The following is a 21,288-nucleotide window of genomic DNA, read 5'->3' on the forward strand; positions in this document are numbered from 1 at the left end:
TGCGCTTGCGTATGCATTGCAGCGCCCATTAGCAAGCCAGATGCTATGGTCAGAACTGCGTACACAGATGAACGACAGAGTGATGACAGGAAGCGCCGTTTGTGGGTGGTGACAGGGGGGTGGCCGTGCGAACGCAGGCGTGCCAATGAGTTTCACCACCTTTGCATGGGCACGCATAAATTATCCACTGCGATACCAGACACCTCCTGAGTACTCATAGCGTGCGCAGAAGTGAGCAATTCCTGAGTGAGATCTGCGCTTCCTTAACCGTGCGTCTGGGTACGATGTTGCCGATTCTTTCGCTATGTATACGGATGTGAGGGGAAGTGGGCGTCCTTATGTCAGGCTGTGATCGCAATGTGACCCTCTTTAACAATGGTTTATCCTTCCCAAATTCCACATATATAAATGCAATCACATATATGGCTCTACCACAGCTTCTCACACTCTGGGCCTGATTCAGATCCGGACGCTATTTGTGTCCGCTCGCTGGATAAAAGGGGCCGGCTATTTAAATCATGCGCTCGCACTACATCGCGTAAAGCCGCCCACTAAATAATAGCGAGCGGCCGCACTATGCGCTCGCACATGTATAAAGACGCCCCTTTGTCACCAGCAACACACGTCATCTCCGGTAGTTGTAGGATTAATCGGGAACATGGAGAGCAGGCTAAAATACAACCCAGTCACGTGTGTAATGACGCTACTTTGCTAATTATGCACACCTGCGTTCGCACATCCACACCCCCGTTTACAAGCACCTTCCCCTGTTACCACCCACAAATGGCACTATCTGTCACTCAAAATAGCAGCCCGACTGCGGGCTACGGGCGAGCACTTTCCCATCGCAATGACTGGTTCGCGCACACGCATTGCGACTCATACACATGCGCAGATTGCGAAAAATCACTCAATGCGAGTGAGCACAGCATAGCGTCCGGGTCTGAATCAGGCCCACTGTCCTCAGGACCCAAAGCAGTGCATGTTTTCCAGGTCTCCCCATAGAATCAGAAGTGAAATGATTAGTTCCACTTGTGGATCTTTTAAAATGTGTCAGTGAGTGATAAATACACCTGTGCACCTGCTGGGTGACCTGGGAAATGTGTCAGTGAGTAATGATTACACCTGTGCACCTGCTGGGTGACCTGAGAAATGTGTCAGTGAGTGATAAATACACCTGTACACCTGCTCGGTGACCTGGGAAATGTGTCAGTGAGTAATGATTACACCTGTGCACCTGCTGGGTGACCTGGGAAATGTGTCAGTGAGTAATGATTACACCTGTGCACCTGCTGGGTGACCTGGGTAATGTGTCAGTGAGTGATGAATACACCTGTGCACCTGCTGGGTGACCTGGGAAATGTGTCAGTGAGTAACGAATACACCTGTGCTCCTGCTGGGTGACCTGGGAATTGTGTCAGTGAGTGATGAATACACCTGTGCTCCTGCTGGGTGACCTGGGAAACATGTCAGTGAGTAATGACTACACCTGTGCTCCTGCTGGGTGACCTGGGAAATGTGTCAGTAAGTAATGAATACACCTGTGCACCTGCTGGGTGACCTGGGAATTGTGTCAGTGAGTGATGAATACACCTGTGCTCCTGCCGGGTGACCTGGGAAATGTTTCAGTGAGTAATGACTACACCTGTGCACCTGCTGGGTGACCTGGAAAATGTGTCAGTGAGTAATGGGTACACCTGTGCACCTGCTGGGTGACCTGAGAAATGTGTCAGTGAGTGATGAATACACCTGTACTCATGCTGGGTGACCTGGGAAATGTGTCAGTGAGTGAGGAATACACCTGTGCACCTGCTGGGTGACCTGGGAAATGTGTCAGTGAGTAATGGGTACACCTGTGCACCTGCTGGGTGACCTGAGAAATGTGTCAGTGAGTGATGAATACACCTGTACTCCTGCTGGGTGACCTGGGAAATGTGTCAGTGAGTGAGGAATACACCTGGGCACCTGCTGGGTGACCTGGGAAATGTGTCAGTGAGTGATGAATACACCTGTACTCCTGCTGGGTGACCTGGGAAATGTGTCAGTGAGTAATGGGTACACCTGTGCACCTGCTGGGTGACCTGAGAAATGTGTCAGTGAGTAATGACTACACCTGTGCACCTGCTGGGTGACCTGGGAAATGTGTCAGTAAGTAATGATTACACCTGTGCACCTGCTGGGTGACCTGGGAAATGTGTCAGTGAGTGATGAATACACCTGTGCATCTGCTGGGTGACCTGGGAAACGTGTCAGTGAGTGATGAATACACCTGTGCACCTGCTGGGTGACCGGGGATATGTGTCAGTGAGTGATGAATACACCTGTGCACCTGCTGGGTGACCTGGGAAATGTGTCAGTGAGTATTGATTACACCTGTGCACCTGCTGGGTGACCTGGGAAATGTGTCAGTGAGTGATGAATACACCTGTGCAGCTGCTGGGTGACCTGGGAAATGTGTCTGTGAGTAATGAATACACCTGTGTACCTGCTGGGTGACCTGGGAAAGGTGTCAGTGAGTAATGGGTACACCTGTGCTCCTGCTGGGTGACCTGGGAAATGTGTCAGTGAGTAATGAATACACCTGTGTACCTGCTGGGTGACCTGGGAAATGTGTCACTGAGTAATGGGTACACCTGTGCACCTGCTGGGTGACCTGAGAAATGTGTCAGTGAGTGTGGAATACACCTGTGTACCTGCTGGGTGACCTGGGAAATGTGTCAGTGAGTGAGGAATACACCTGTGCACCTGCTGGGTGACCTGGGAAATGTGTCAGTGAGTAATGAATACACCTGTGCACCTGCTGGGTGACCTGGGAAATGTGTCAGTGAGTGAGGAATACACCTGTGCACCTGCTGGGTGACCTGGGAAATGTGTCAGTGAGTGATGAATACACCTATGCACCTGCTGGGTGACCTGGGAAATGTGTCAGTGAGTAATGATTACACCTGTGCTCCTGCTGGGTGACCTGGGAAATGTGTCAGTGAGTGATGAATACACCTATGCACCTGCTGGGTGACCTGGGAAATGTGTCAGTGAGTAATGATTACACCTGTGCTCCTGCTGGGTGACCTGGGAAATGTGTCAGTGAGTAATGAATACACCTGTGCACCTGCTGGGTGACCTGGGAAATGTGTCAGTGAGTGATGAATACACCTGTGCTCCTGCTGGGTGACCTGGGTAATGTGTCAGTGAGTAATGAATACACCTGTGCTCCTGCCAGGTGACCTGGGAAATGTGTCAGTGAGTGATAAATACACCTGTGCTCCTGCTGGGTGACCTGGGAAATGTTTCAGTGAGTAATGACTGCACCTGTGCACCTGCTGGGTGACCTGGGAAATGTGTCAGTGAGTAATGAATACACCTGTGCACCTACTGGGTGACCTGGGAAATGTGTCAGTGAGTAATGATTACACCTGTGCTCCTGCTGGGTGACCTGGGAAACGTGACCTGTATGGGGTCCCGAGCACAGAGTTTAAGAACCACCATGGGGCCCCATAAAGATATATAACTCCATTCAGCTGAATTGGCCATGGTGGTGCACGTTATAAAGCTGAGATCTCTTCGGGGTTATATATCTGAATTATCAATCCAGAGTCATAAAATTCAGCATCAGAGTGTAAGAACTGGATAACTTTCTCTGTGTCAGTAAATATTTCTGTCTCCTGAAAGTTGCAGCTCCCTGCCACACGCACATCTGAGTCTTTGACATCCCTAAGAAGCTGAGGCTACGCTGTCCTGGGGGTGTGCCCACCCCTCTTTATATAGCTCTTATTAACCTCACAGTCTACGTATGCTGGTAGTAAGGGGGCTGGGTGCCTAATAGTTTGGATATAAGCAGGTCACTCCTGTATGCTGGCAGTAAGGGGGCTGGGTGCCTAATAGTTTGGATATAAGCAGGTCACTGCTGTATGCTGGCAGTAAGGGGGCAGGGTGCCTAATAGTTTGGATATAAGCAGGTCACTGCTGTATGCTGGTAGTAAGGGGGCTGGCTGCCTAATAGTTTGGATATAAGCAGGTCACTCCTGTATGCTGGTAGTAAGGGGGCTGGCTGCCTAATAGTTTGGATATAAGCAGGTCACTGCTGTATGCTGGTAGTAAGGGGGCTGGGTGCCTAATAGTTTGGACATAAGCAGGTCACTCCTGTATGCTGGTAGTAAGGGGGCTGGGTGCCTAATAGTTTGGACATAAGCAGGTCACTCCTGTATGCTGGTAGTAAGGGGGCTGGGTGCCTAATAGTTTGGATATAAGCAGGTCACTGCTGTATGCTGGCAGTAAGGGGGCTGGCTGCCTAATAGTTTGGATATAAGCAGGTCACTCCTGTATGCTGGCAGTAAGGGGGCTGGGTGCCTAATAGTTTGGATATAAGCAGGTCACTCCTGTATGCTGGCAGTAAGGGGGCTGGCTGCCTAATAGTTTGGATATAAGCAGGTCACTCCTGTATGCTGGCAGTAAGGGGGCTGGCTGCCTAATAGTTTGGATATAAGCAGGTCACTGCTGTATGCTGGTAGTAAGGGGGCTGGCTGCCTAATAGTTTGGATATAAGCAGGTCACTGCTGTATGCTGGTAGTAAGGGGGCTGGCTGCCTAATAGTTTGGATATAAGCAGGTCACTGCTGTATGCTGGTAGTAAGGGGGCTGGGTGCCTAATAGTTTGGATATAAGCAGGTCACTCTTGTATGCTGGTAGTAAGGGGGCTGGGTGCCTAATAGTTTGGATATAAGCAGGTCACTCCTGTATGCTGGTAGTAAGGGGGCTGGCTGCCTAATAGTTTGGATATAAGCAGGTCACTCCTGTATGCTGGTAGTAAGGGGGCTGGGTGCCTAATAGTTTGGATATAAGCAGGTCACTCCTGTATGCTGGTAGTAAGGGGGCTGGGTGCCTAATAGTTTGGATATAAGCAGGTCACTCCTGTATGCTGGCAGTAAGGGGGCTGGGTGCCTAATAGTTTGGATATAAGCAGGTCACTCCTGTATGCTGGTAGTAAGGGGGCTGGGTGCCTAATAGTTTGGATATAAGCAGGTCACTCCTGTATGCTGGCAGTATGGAAGCTGGGTGCCTAATAGTTTGGATATAAGCAGGTCACTCCTGTATGCTGGTAGTAAGGGGGCTGGGTCCATAATAGTTTGGATATAAGCAGGTCACTCCTGTATGCTGGTAGTAAGGGGGCTGGGTGCCTAATAGTTGCGATATAAGCAGGTCACTCCTGTATGCTGGTAGTAAGGGGGCTGGGTGCCTAATAGTTGCGATATAAGCAGGTCACTCCTGTATGCTGGTAGTAAGGGGGCTGGGTGCCTAATAGTTGCGATATAAGCAGGTCACTCCTGTATGCTGGTAGTAAGGGGGCTGGGTGCCTAATAGTTGCGATATAAGCAGGTCACTCCTGTATGCTGGCAGTAAGGGGGCTGGCTGCCTAATAGTTTGGATATAAGCAGGTCACTCCTGTATGCTGGCAGTAAGGGGGCTGGCTGCCTAATAGTTTGGATATAAGCAGGTCACTGCTGTATGCTGGTAGTAAGGGGGCTGGCTGCCTAATAGTTTGGATATAAGCAGGTCACTGCTGTATGCTGGTAGTAAGGGGGCTGGCTGCCTAATAGTTTGGATATAAGCAGGTCACTGCTGTATGCTGGTAGTAAAGGGGCTGGGTGCCTAATAGTTTGGATATAAGCAGGTCACTCCTGTATGCTGGTAGTAAGGGGGCTGGGTGCCTAATAGTTTGGATATAAGCAGGTCACTCCTGTATGCTGGTAGTAAGGGGGCTGGCTGCCTAATAGTTTGGATATAAGCAGGTCACTCCTGTATGCTGGTAGTAAGGGGGCTGGGTGCCTAATAGTTTGGATATAAGCAGGTCACTCCTGTATGCTGGTAGTAAGGGGGCTGGGTGCCTAATAGTTTGGATATAAGCAGGTCACTCCTGTATGCTGGTAGTAAGGGGGCTGGGTGCCTAATAGTTTGGATATAAGCAGGTCACTCCTGTATGCTGGCAGTAAGGGGGCTGGGTGCCTAATAGTTTGGATATAAGCAGGTCACTCCTGTATGCTGGTAGTAAGGGGGCTGGGTGCCTAATAGTTTGGATATAAGCAGGTCACTCCTGTATGCTGGCAGTAAGGAAGCTGGGTGCCTAATAGTTTGGATATAAGCAGGTCACTCCTGTATGCTGGTAGTAAGGGGGCTGGGTCCATAATAGTTTGGATATAAGCAGGTCACTCCTGTATGCTGGTAGTAAGGGGGCTGGGTGCCTAATAGTTTGGATATAAGCAGGTCACTCCTGTATGCTGGTAGTAAGGGGGCTGGCTGCCTAATAGTTTGGATATAAGCAGGTCACTCCTGTATGCTGGCAGTAAGGGGGCTGGGTGCCTAATAGTTTGGATATAAGCAGGTCACTCCTGTATGCTGGTAGTAAGGGGGCTGGGTACCTAATAGTTTGGATATAAGCAGGTCACTCCTGTATGCTGGTAGTAAGGGGGCTGGGTGCATAATAGTTTGGATATAAGCAGGTCACTCCTGTATGCTGGTAGTAAGGGGGCTGGGTGCCTAATAGTTTGGATATAAGCAGGTCACTCCTGTATGCTGGTAGTAAGGGGGCTGGCTGCCTAATAGTTTGGATATAAGCAGGTCACTGCTGTATGTTGGTATACTAGTCCTTAAACCTTACAATAAGACACCTGTAGTGCAGTCTGCTGGGTTACGTGGTAATCGCTGGGGCTCTCATTATTCAGTGATGCAGGAAGGTGTAGTCAGTTACCTGGGACTTACTAGCCTCCATCTAGGCATTTGCTCTGCCCCCTGAGCTGGCATGACCTGCCCAATGGTCTGATGTTCCTCCCTCTGGCCCCTGCCATGTATTGCTCATCAGCGACTGTACTGAAGAAGGGAGCACCGCTCTGCCTCAGGTAAGTGCAGACTCGGACTGGGCCACCGGGGATTCGGGTATTTCCCGGGTGGGCCCCACTGATTTTAGGCCACGCCCCTTTCTAAGAGGGGGCGTGGTTTAGCGGACCGCAGTCAGGGATTTTATGCTTCCCAGCCAGGGGCAGCTGTAGGTAGGGGCTGACAGGCTGTCTCTCTGGGCCTCCAGCAGCCAGATGCCATCTGTACTACTGATGAAGAAGATCCCAGACCCCTGGCCTGGCCTGAGCATGACTGCAGGCACTTGTTGGGAAAGGGGCGGGGCCACCTGCAGGGGTGGAGTCACAGCGAGAGAAGGAACCTGAGGACAGCAGGTTAGTGCTAGAGGTGTCAGGGGGGATACAGTGCGATCTGTGATGGGGGGGCTGCGTGGGGGATAGGGTGATTTGTGAAAGGGAGATAGTGTGATCTGTGAAGGGGAGGGGAGCAGCTGTGTGAGATGCCAGTGTGATCTGTGTGAGGGGGGGCTGCTGTGTGACGGGGCCAGTGTGATCTGTCAGCGGGGGTGCTGTGTTAGGGGGACTGTGTGATTTGTAAGGGGGACTGTGTGAAAGGACAGTGTGCACTATGGGGTGGGTCTGTGTAATGGAAAGTGCAATCTGTGAGAGGACAATGGGGTGATGTATTATAGCGGCATATATCGTAAGCATAAATCACTACTGTACAAACATCTCATCTGCCGTAACGGCGGAGTCCCCAGCTCAGCACAGAGCGCATCTGCCTAGTGCTGATTCACTGGCTCCACTGGCCATGCACGGGATCTCGCAAGCATCGCAAAATCCCATGTACAGCTCCCGGAACTGGCAGCCGCTGTCCCTGCTGTGGTGATAGGGCAATGCCAGCTGCAGCTGTCGGAATGGTCAGCCAAACTGACTGTTCATGCATTGCCCAGGTTATCGGCGCTATCTTGTGTTTAATAGTGTGTACATGTATAGAGGGGAGTGTAATAGTGTGTACATGTATAAGGGGAGTGTAATAGTGTGCACATGTATAAGGGGAGTGTAATAGTGTGCACATGTATAGGGGGAGTGTAAGTGTGCACATGTATAGGGGGAGTGTAATAGTGTGCACATGCATAGAGGGAGTGTAATAGTGTGCACATGTATACGGGGAGTGTAATAGTGTGTACATGTATAGGGCTGTGTAATAGTGTGCACATGTATAGGGGGGAGTGTAATAGTGTGTACATGTATAGAGGGGAGTGTAATAGTGTGTACATGTATAGAGGGGAGTGTAATAGTGTGTACATGTATAAGGGGAGTGTAATAGTGTGCACATGTATAGGGGGAGTGTAAGTGTGCACATGTATAGGGGGAGTGTTAGTGTGCACATGTATAGGGGGAGTGCAAGTGTGCACATGTATAGGGGGAGTGTAAGTGTGCACATGTATAGGGGGAGTGTAATAGTGTGCACATGCATAGAGGGAGTGTAATAGTGTGCACATGTATACGGGGAGTGTAATAGTGTGTACATGTATAGGGCTGTGTAATAGTGTGCACATGTATAGGGGGAGTGTAATAGTGTGCACATGCATAGAGGGAGTGTAATAGTGTGCACATGTATACGGGGAGTGTAATAGTGTGTACATGTATAGGGCTGTGTAGTAGTGTGCACATGTATAGGGGGAGTGTAATAGTGTGTACGGCCAACCTGACTACATTGTATAGGCCAAGGCAGGTGCCATTAGCGGTTACTGATTGACAAGAATATCATCCAATTGGTCAATGGAGGATTTTGATGCCTCGGACCAGGCACAACTGAGTGTTATCAGCAAAACACAATAACTCTACACTCACACACACAACCATACCTTACTAAGGGCCGATTAGTAACGCACACATTCGGCTGATTGCTGCGTTCTGCATCGCAGTGCACAAACTGGCCACTGCAAGAGGGACTGTGATCGCAGTGGCTACGTAGACCCATCGCAGAGTGATTGACAGGAAGTGCCGTTTCTGGCACAGTAGTGACCTTTATACATGTTACATAGCACAGTAGTGTCCATAATTCATGTTACACCACACAGTAGTGCTCCTTATTCATATTACACCACACAGTAGTGCTCCTTATTCATATTACACCACACAGTAGTGCTCCTTATTCATATTACACCACGCAGTATTGCTCCTTATTCATATTACACCACACAGTAGTGCTCCTTATTCATATTACACCACGCAGTATTGCTCCTTATTCATATTACACCACACAGTAGTGCTCCTTATTCATATTACACCACACAGTATTGGTCCTTATTCATATTGCACCACACAGTAGTGCTCCTTATTCATATTACACCACGCAGTATTGCTCCTTATTCATATTACACCACACAGTATTGCTCCTTATTCATATTGCACCACACAGTAGTGCTCCTTATTCATATTGCACCACACAGTATTGCTCCTTATTCATATTACACCACACAGTTATGACCTTTATACAAGTTACACAGCACAGTAGTGTCCATAATTCATGTTACACCACACTGTAGTGCTCCTTATTCATATTACACCACACAGTATTGCTCCTTATTCATATTACACCACGCTTTATTGCTCCTTATTCATATTACACCACACAGTTATGACCTTTATACAAGTTACACAGCACAGTAGTGTGCATTATTCATATTACACCACACAGTATTGCTCCTTATTCATATTACACCACGCTTTATTGCTCCTTATTCATATTACACCACACAGTTATGACCTTTATACAAGTTACACAGCACAGTAGTGTCCATTATTCATATTACACCACACAGTATTGCTCCTTATTCATATTACACCACACAGTAGTGTCCATTATTCATATTATACCCTGCAGTATTGCTCCTTATTCATATTACACCACACAGTTATGACCTTTATACACGTTACGCAGCACAGTAGTGTGCTTTATTCAATATTACACCACACAGTATTGCTCCTTATTCATATTATACCACACAGTAGTTTCCAGTATTCATATTACACCACGCAGTATTGCTCCTTATTGATATTACACCACACAGTAGTGTCCAGTATTCATATTACACCACACAATATTGCCTTTTATACAAGTTACGCCACACAGTAATGCACCTTATATAGATAAGGACATGCATTCTAAGAATTAAAAGTGGATTAATATTGCGCAATGCATTATATGTGTGTATTCACTCTAGGCCCGCTGTCGGACAGGGCAACAGACCTAGAAAGGACCCTCTAGCTCGTGTCCGAAAAGGGGGCTTGGTCATGAGAAATGGGGGCATGTCTTTAAGATGCTCCACCTTTTCATCATACTTGGGGGCATGTCCAGCACTTACCGATGCCCCCAAGCACCCCTCTCTCTGTGAATAGATGATGTGCCAAAAGGGCAGGACGCTTTCTGCCCTTTTGAAATCAGGCATCCCGCTAAAACAGCCTAGTGGGAATATATATATACACTATATATAAGTGTACAGGCGACAGTCACCGGTCCTGCCACTGTCAAGCTGAGCCGGCCCTAGGCTTGGTAACCACACTTACACACACCACAATCACACACACAATCACCCCATACTAACACCACAATCCCACACACACCATACTAACACTACACTCACACACAATCACACCATACTAACACCACACAATCACACCATACTAAGACCACAATCTCACACACACAATCACACCATACTAACACCACAATCTCACACACACCATACTAACACAATCACACCACAATCACACCATACTAACACTACACTCGAACACACAATCACACCACACTCACACCATACTAACACCACATACACACCATACTAATGCCACACTCACACACAATCACACCATACTAACACCACACTAACACACTCACACCATACTAACACCACACTAACACACTCACACCATACTAACACCACACTAACACAATCACACCACAATCACAACATACTAACACCACACTCACACATACAATCACCGTACTAACACCACACACACACAATCACACCATACACTCACTCACACAAACAAAACCACATAGTCTATAAGTAAAACACACCTCAGACATTGGGGGAGATTAGAACGCTTCCTGCTTTGCCTCTTTACTGAGGTGAAGCAGGAAGCACTAATGATGTGATGTATTAACATCTCATCGGTCGGAGAGGGGGAGTGATAACTCCCCCCTCCGGTGATTCCCGATAGAGACTACAGAGCCTAGTGCTTAGATGCTGTGTCTCAGGGGGTCATTCAGACCCGCTCGCGAGCGCAGGACGCTCGCAAGCGGGTCGATGGTGCCGAATTGCGCATGCGCACGACGGAGGGAGCTCCATCGTGCGCATGCGCGAGACCCGAATAACGACGGCCAAGCCATCGTTATGGGTCTTGCACCAAAGGGAGCGTGCTGTCGATGGTGAGTGACAGCACGCCCCCTTTGGGGCGCAGGGTCTCGTCGCAAACCCGATGGTCGCGATGGTCTTGACCATCGCGACCATTATCATGGACGATCGCTATAGCTGTATACGAGCGTCCATGAGGCTGCTCCAAGTTGAGGGAGGAGGGCCCTGATTCAGAGCGAGCGCTCTGGTCAGAGCGTCCGGCTCTGAATCAAGCCCTCAGTCCCGACCGGCTCCTCTGAGCATGCGCGGGATCTCGTAAGTATTGCAAATTCACCCACAGCTATACGAGCGGCCAGGGGGGGTTTGGATAGAACACACAGCCATATAGAACACGCCACCGCGGTTTGGAGTAAATTAAAGCAATTAAATATGAAAATCGCTGACAATCCGTGGTGGGTTCCTGCGGGTCCTAACCACACCAAAGCCGCCGTTTAGTAAATTTAGCCCTAAATGTTACTATATAAAGACTCTGGGCCTGATTCAGACCCCGTCGCAAATGCTGAGCGCTCGCAACCGGGTCGATGGTGGCCCACAGCGCATGCGCATGACGGAGCTGGCTCCGACGTGCGCATGCGCGAGACCCGGCTAGCGACGGGCACTCTGTCGCTCTGGGTCTCGCAACAAAGGGGGCGAGCTGTCGATGTTGAGTGACAGCTCGCCCCCTTTGTTGGGCGGGCCAGGGGGGGTGGCTGCCCAAACGGAGGCATTCCCATGAGAACGCCTGTCGTTTGGGGGTGGCCCCACTGACATCACAAGTGATGTCAGTGGAGAGCGTCCGGCCATCGCGACCATCATCATGGCCGCTCGCTGTAGCTGTGGGTGGTCACCCACAGCTATGCGAGCGGCCAGGAGGCCGTTCTAAAAAAAAAAAAGCCCGGCCCTGATTCAGAGCGAGCGCTCTGTCACAGCGACTGGGTCTGAATCAGGGCCTCTACCGGCTCCCAATCACAGCTACAGGGCTGTATTCGGGCAGCACCAACTCTGTAGAAACCCCGTCCTCACAAAACAAGACTTTCCTCTAGTCTCCAAACCTCCCAGCGTTCTCTGATATTTCACCTGCTTATCATATTCCCAAACTATCCACTTATTCCCCTCAATTATACTCCACCCTATTACTACCCCTCTCTATCATTCTACCTGGTTACCTCCCTTCTACACAGTTCACACGAAATGTAAATGTGTTATCTTTAAATTCTGTACTAACCCTCTGACCCCGAGAGCAGCATTGCCGCAGGTCCGTATCACATAGTGCTTATTACCCGGGATTCTGGCTGGAGCAACGCATAATATGTAACACTCATGTATTAAGCACCTGTTTCCCTATAGAGTGCCAGCCTGCGGGCAGCATCTTCATACAGCTTTGTCTGCCTGGTAGTACCCAGTGTCACTTTATTACTGTGTCTCCAGCTGTAATATGGATTATACTGGCGCTATATACAGTAAGTGAATGTTACGTACAGGTAATGGGTGTCTAATGTGCTCCAGCCGTTTCTAGCTCATGTCACCTGTGCTACATGCTATTAGACATACATGCAGATGTGCATTAGCTGCTGGTTACATATGACAGTCACACAGGTACCTGCGCTGCGTCCACCTCTGGTAGGGGCTTCTCCACATCCCTGCGAGTGGATGAGAGGCTCAGCCGGTCCCCAGCAGTCACCGAGCAGATCATCTGGGAAGTGTGGTGGGGGCCCTTCGCCTGCTCAGCACAATCTGACAGCGGCCAGGGGCCTCTCCCCTAATTCCATGCAGAGGGGCTGCACCCCCAAATACATCTAACAGAGCTTAGGCCCTAGGAAACCTCTTTGGGTGGCTGGAAAGGAGAGGAAGCAGGAAGTTCCTCCCCCAGTCTGACATCAAGAGATCAGCCCAGTTCTGCAAGTGACCCCCCCCTCCTCAGCGCTGCTCTCCACCTCCTGTCAGCTGGGCCCCCACCCTCCCTGTATGTGACACACAGGATTCCCTCTGCAGTGTGCATGCTGCTATCCCTCCACACACTGCACTAACAGCACCGGCTACACTGTATCTATATGTATAACATTATATCTATACAGGTTACATTACATTGTATCTATACAGGATACACAGTACATGTTATATTATGTGTACAGGCTACACTGTATCTGTATGTATTATTATTTTTATACAGGATACACAGTACATGTTATATTATATCTATACAGGATACACTGTATCTGTATGTGTTATATTATATCTATACAGGATACACTGTATCTGTATGTGTTATATTATATCTATACAGGCTACATTACATTGTATCTATACAGGATACACAGTACATGTTATATTATATCTATACAGGCTACACTGTATCTGTACATGTTATATTATATCTATACAGGCTACACTGTATCTGTACGTGTTATATTATATCTATACAGGTTACACTGTATCTGTACGTGTTATATTATATCTATACAGGATACACTGTATCTGTACATGTTATATTATATGTATACAGGATACACTGTATCTGTACATGTTATATTATATGTATACAGGATACACTGTATCTGTACATGTTATATTATATCTATACAGGTTATATTATATGTATACAGGTTACACTGTATCTGTACATGTTATATTATATCTATACAGGATACACTGTATCTGTACATGTTATATTATATCTATACAGGATACACTGTATCTGTACATGTTATATTATATCTATACAGGTTATATTATATGTATATAGGTTACACTGTATCTGTACGTGTTATATTATATGAATACAGGTTACACTGTATCTGTACATGTTATATTATATGTATACAGGTTACACTGTATCTGTACATGTTATATTATATCTATACAGGTTATATTATATGTATACAGGTTACACTGTATCTGTACATGTTATATTATATGTATACAGGTCACACTGTATCTGTACGTGTTATATTATATCTATACAGGATACACTGTATCTGTACATGTTATATTATATGTATATAGGATACACTGTATCTGTACATGTTATATTATATGTATACAGGTTACACTGTATCTGTACATGTTATATTATATGTATACAGGTTACACTGTATCTGTACATGTTATATTATATGTATACAGGTCACACTGTATCTGTACATGTTATATTATATGTATATAGGTTACACTGTATCTGTACATGTTATATTATATGTATACAGGTTATATTATATCTATACATGTTATATTATATGTATATAGGATACACTGTATCTGTACATGTTATATTATATGTATACAGGTTACACTGTATCTGTACATCTTATATTATATGTATACAGGTTACACTGTATCTGTACATGTTATATTATATGTATACAGGATACACTGTATCTGTACGTGTTATATTATATCTATACAGGATACACTGTATCTGTACGTGTTATATTATATCTATACAGGATACACTGTATCTGTACATGTTATATTATATGTATATAGGTTACACTGTATCTGTACATGTTATATTATATGTATACAGGTCACACTGTATCTGTACATGTTATATTATATGTATACAGGTTACACTGTATCTGTACATGTTATATTATATCTATACAGGTTATATTATATGTATACAGGTTACACTGTATCTGTACATGTTATATTATATGTATACAGGTTACACTGTATCTGTACATGTTATATTATATGTATACAGGATACACTGTATCTGTACATGTTATATTATATCTATACAGGATACACTGTATCTGTACATGTTATATTATATCTATACAGGATAAACTGTATCTGTACATGTTATATTATATCTATACAGACTACACTGTATCTGTACATGTTATATTATATGTATACAGGTTACACTGTATCTGTACATGTTATATTACATGTATACAGGTTACACTGTATCTGTACATGTTATATTATATCTATACAGGTCACACTGTATCTGTACATGTTATATTATATGTATATAGGTTACACTGTATCTGTACATGTTATATTATATGTATACAGGTTACACTGTATCTGTACAGGTTATATTATATGTATATAGGTTACACTGTATCTGTACATGCTATATTATATCTATACAGGTTACACTGTATCTGTACATGTTATATTATATGTATACAGGTCACACTGTATCTGTACATGTTATATTATATGTATACAGGATACACTGTATCTGTACATGTTATATTATATGTATACAGGATACACTGTATCTGTACATGTTATATTATATGTATACAGGTTACACTGTATCTGTACATGTTATATTATATGTATACAGGTTACACTGTATCTGTACATGTTATATTATATGTATACAGGTTATATTATATCTATACAGGTTACACTGTATCTGTACATGTTATATTATATGTATACAGGTCACACTGTATCTGTACATGTTATATTATATCTATACAGGTCACACTGTATCTGTACATGTTATATTATATGTATACAGGTCACACTGTATCTGTACATGTTATATTATATGTATACAGGTCACACTGTATCTGTACATGTTATATTATATGTATATAGGTTACACTGTATCTGTACATGTTATATTATATGTATATAGGTTACACTGTATCTGTACATGTTATATTATATGTATACAGGTTATATTATATGTATACAGGTTACACTGTATCTGTACATGTTATATTATATGTATACAGGTTATATTATATGTATACAGGTTACACTGTATCTGTACATGTTATATTATATGTATATAGGTTATATTATATGTATACAGGTTACACTGTATCTGTACATGTTATATTATATGTATATAGGTTATATTATATGTATACAGGTTACACTGTATCTGTACATGTTATATTATATGTATATAGGTTACACTGTATCTGTACATGTTATATTATATGTATACAGGTTACACTGTATCTGTACATGTTATATTATATGTATACAGGTTACACTGTATCTGTACATGTTATATTATATCTATACAGGATACACTGTATCTGTACATGTTATATTATATGTATATAGGTCACACTGTATCTGTACATGTTATATTATATGTATACAGGTTACACTGTATCTGTACATGTTATATTATATGTATACAGGTTATATTATATGTATACAGGTTATATTATATGTATACAGGTCACACTGTATCTGTACATGTTATATTATATGTATATAGGTTACACTGTATCTGTACATGTTATATTATATCTATACAGGTTATATTATATGTATACAGGTTATATTATATGTATACAGGTCACACTGTATCTGTACAGGTTATATTATATGTATATAGGTTACACTGTATCTGTACATGTTATATTATATGTATACAGGTTACACTGTATCTGTACATGTTATATTATATGTATACAGGTTACACTGTATCTGTACATGTTATATTATATGTATACAGGTTACACTGTATCTGTACATGTTATATTATATGTATACAGGATACACTGTATCTGTACATGTTATATTATATGTATACAGGTTACACTGTATCTGTGCATGTTATATTATATGTATACAGGTTACACTGTATCTGTACATGTTATGTTATATGTATATAGGATACACTGTATCTATACATGTTATATTATATGTATACAGGTTACACTGTATCTGTACATGTTATATTATATGTATACAGGTCACACTGTATCTGTACGTGTTATATTATGTGTATACAGGTTACACTGTATCTGTACATGTTATATTATATGTATACAGGATACACTGTATCTGTACATGTTATATTATATCTATACAGGATACACTGTATCTGTACATGTTATATTATATGTATATAGGTTACACTGTATCTGTACATGTTATATTATATGTATACAGGTTACACTGTATCTGTACATGTTATATTATATGTATACAGGTTACACTGTATCTGTACATGTTATATTATATCTATACAGGTTATATTATATGTATACAGGTTACACTGTATCTGTACATGTTATATTATATCTATACAGGATACACTGTATCTGTACATGTTATATTATATCTATACAGGATACACTGTATCTGTACATGTTATATTATATCTATACAGGTTATATTATATGTATATAGGTTACACTGTATCTGTACGTGTTATATTATATGAATACAGGTTACACTGTATCTGTACATGTTATATTATATGTATACAGGTTACACTGTATCTGTACATGTTATATTATATCTATACAGGTTATATTATATGTATACAGGTGACACTGTATCTGTACATGTTATATTATATGTATACAGGTCACACTGTATCTGTACGTGTTATATTATATCTATACAGGATACACTGTATCTGTACATGTTATATTATATGTATATAGGATACACTGTATCTGTACATGTTATATTATATGTATACAGGTTACACTGTATCTGTACATGTTATATTATATGTATACAGGTTACACTGTATCTGTACATGTTATATTATATGTATACAGGTCACACTGTATCTGTACATGTTATATTATATGTATATAGGTTATACTGTATCTGTACATGTTATATTATATGTATACAGGTTATATTATATCTATACATGTTATATTATATGTATATAGGATACACTGTATCTGTACATGTTATATTATATGTATACAGGTTACACTGTATCTGTACATCTTATATTATATGTATACAGGTTACACTGTATCTGTACATGTTATATTATATGTATACAGGATACACTGTATCTGTACGTGTTATATTATATCTATACAGGATACACTGTATCTGTACGTGTTATATTATATCTATACAGGATACACTGTATCTGTACATGTTATATTATATGTATATAGGTTACACTGTATCTGTACATGTTATATTATATGTATACAGGTCACACTGTATCTGTACATGTTATATTATATGTATACAGGTTACACTGTATCTGTACATGTTATATTATATCTATACAGGTTATATTATATGTATACAGGTTACACTGTATCTGTACATGTTATATTATATGTATACAGGTTACACTGTATCTGTACATGTTATATTATATGTATACAGGATACACTGTATCTGTACATGTTATATTATATCTATACAGGATACACTGTATCTGTACATGTTATATTATATCTATACAGGATACACTGTATCTGTACATGTTATATTATATCTATACAGACTACACTGTATCTGTACATGTTATATTATATGTATACAGGTTACACTGTATCTGTACATGTTATATTACATGTATACAGGTTACACTGTATCTGTACATGTTATATTATATCTATACAGGTCACACTGTATCTGTACATGTTATATTATATGTATATAGGTTACACTGTATCTGTACATGTTATATTATATGTATACAGGTTACACTGTATCTGTACAGGTTATATTAAATGTATATAGGTTACACTGTATCTGTACATGCTATATTATATCTATACAGGTTACACTGTATCTGTACATGTTATATTATATGTATACAGGTCACACTGTATATGTACATGTTATATTATATGTATACAGGATACACTGTATCTGTACATGTTATATTATATGTATACAGGATACACTGTATCTGTACCTGTTATATTATATGTATACAGGTTACACTGTATCTGTACATGTTATATTATATGTATACAGGTTACACTGTATCTTTACATGTTATATTATATGTATACAGGTTATATTATATCTATACAGGTTACACTGTATCTGTACATGTTATATTATATGTATACAGGTCACACTGTATCTGTACATGTTATATTATATCTATACAGGTCACACTGTATCTGTACATGTTATATTATATGTATACAGGTCACACTGTATCTGTACATGTTATATTATATGTATACAGGTCACACTGTATCTGTACATGTTATATTATATGTATATAGGTTACACTGTATCTGTACATGTTATATTATATGTATATAGGTTACACTGTATCTGTACATGTTATATTATATGTATACAGGTTATATTATATGTATACAGGTTACACTGTATCTGTACATGTTATATTATATGTATACAGGTTATATTATATGTATACAGGTTACACTGTATCTGTACATGTTATATTATATGTATATAGGTTATATTATATGTATACAGGTTACACTGTATCTGTACATGTTATATTATATGTATATAGGTTATATTATATGTATACAGGTTACACTGTATCTGTACATGTTATATTATATGTATATAGGTTACACTGTATCTGTACATGTTATATTATATGTATACAGGTTACACTGTATCTGTACAGGTTATATTATATGTATACAGGTTACACTGTATCTGTACATGTTATATTATATCTATAAAGGATACACTGTATCTGTACATGTTATATTATATGTATATAGGTCACACTGTATCTGTACATGTTATATTATATGTATACAGGTTACACTGTATCTGTACATGTTATATTATATCTATACAGGTTATATTATATGTATACAGGTTATATTATATGTATACAGGTCACACTGTATCTGTACATGTTATATTATATGTATATAGGTTACACTGTATCTGTACATGTTATATTATATCTATACAGGTTATATTATATGTATACAGGTTATATTATATGTATACAGGTCACACTGTATCTGTACAGGTTATATTATATGTATATAGGTTACACTGTATCTGTACATGTTATATTATATGTATACAGGTTACACTGTATCTGTACATGTTATATTATATGTATACAGGTTACACTGTATCTGTACATGTTATATTATATGTATACAGGTTACACTGTATCTGTACATGTTATATTATATGTATACAGGATACACTGTATCTGTACATGTTATATTATATGTATACAGGTTACACTGTATCTGTACATGTTATATTATATGTATACAGGTTACACTGTATCTGTACATGTTATGTTATATGTATATAGGATACACTGTATCTATACATGTTATATTATATGTATACAGGTTACACTGTATCTGTACATGTTATATTATATGTATACAGGTCACACTGTATCTGTACGTGTTATATTATGTGTATACAGGTTACACTGTATCTGTACATGTTATATTATATGTATACAGGATACACTGTATCTGTACATGTTATATTATATCTATACAGGATACACTGTATCTGTACATGTTATATTATATGTATATAGGTTACACTGTATCTGTACATGTTATATTATATGTATACAGGTTACACTGTATCTGTACATGTTATATTATATGTATACAGGTTACACTGTATCTGTACATGTTATATTATATCTATACAGGATACACTGTATCTATACATGTTATATTATATGTATATAGGTTACACTGTATCTGTACATGTTATATTATATGTATATAGGTTACACTGTATCTGTACATGTTATATTATATGTATACAGGTTACACTGTATCTATACATGTTATATTATATGTATACAGGTTACACTGTATCTGTACATGTTATATTATATCTATACAGGATACACTGTATCTGTACATGTTATATTATATCTATACAGGTCACACTGTATCTGTACATGTTATATTATATCTATACAGGCTACACTGTATCTGTACATGTTATATTATATGTATATAGGTTACACTGTATCTGTACATGTTATATTATATGTATATAGGTTACACTGTATCTGTACATGTTATATTATATGTATATAGGTTACACTGTATCTGTACATGTTATATTATATGTATATAGGTTACACTGTATCTGTACATGTTATATTATATGTATACAGGTTACACTGTATCTGTACATGTTATATTATATGTATACAGGTCACACTGTATCTGTACATGTTATATTATATGTATACAGGTTACACTGTATCTGTACATGTTATATTATATCTATACAGGTTACACTGTATCTGTACATGTTATATTATATGTATACAGGTCACACTGTATCTGTACATGTTATATTATATGTATACAGGTCACACTG

General features: G+C 41.1%; 1 protein-coding gene across 1 annotated transcript in view; it reads right to left on the reverse strand.

The window, feature by feature from the left end:
• The window catches only part of LOC148453731 (uncharacterized), a 44,581-nt gene extending 31,503 nt beyond the window's left edge, over positions 1 to 13,078 (reverse strand). Inside the window, exon 1 of the mRNA XM_088461803.1 lies at positions 12,857 to 13,078. Within this exon, the coding sequence (XP_088317929.1) occupies positions 12,857 to 12,949 (93 nt within the window). The 5' untranslated portion in view covers positions 12,950 to 13,078. The remainder of the gene's footprint in view (positions 1 to 12,856) is intronic.
• Between the last annotated feature and the right edge of the window lie 8,210 nt (positions 13,079 to 21,288).

The sequence above is a fragment of the Taudactylus pleione genome, unplaced genomic scaffold, assembly GCF_031769625.1.
Source record: "Taudactylus pleione unplaced genomic scaffold, aTauple2 ptg001104l, whole genome shotgun sequence".
Lineage (NCBI taxonomy): Eukaryota > Metazoa > Chordata > Amphibia > Anura > Myobatrachidae > Taudactylus > Taudactylus pleione.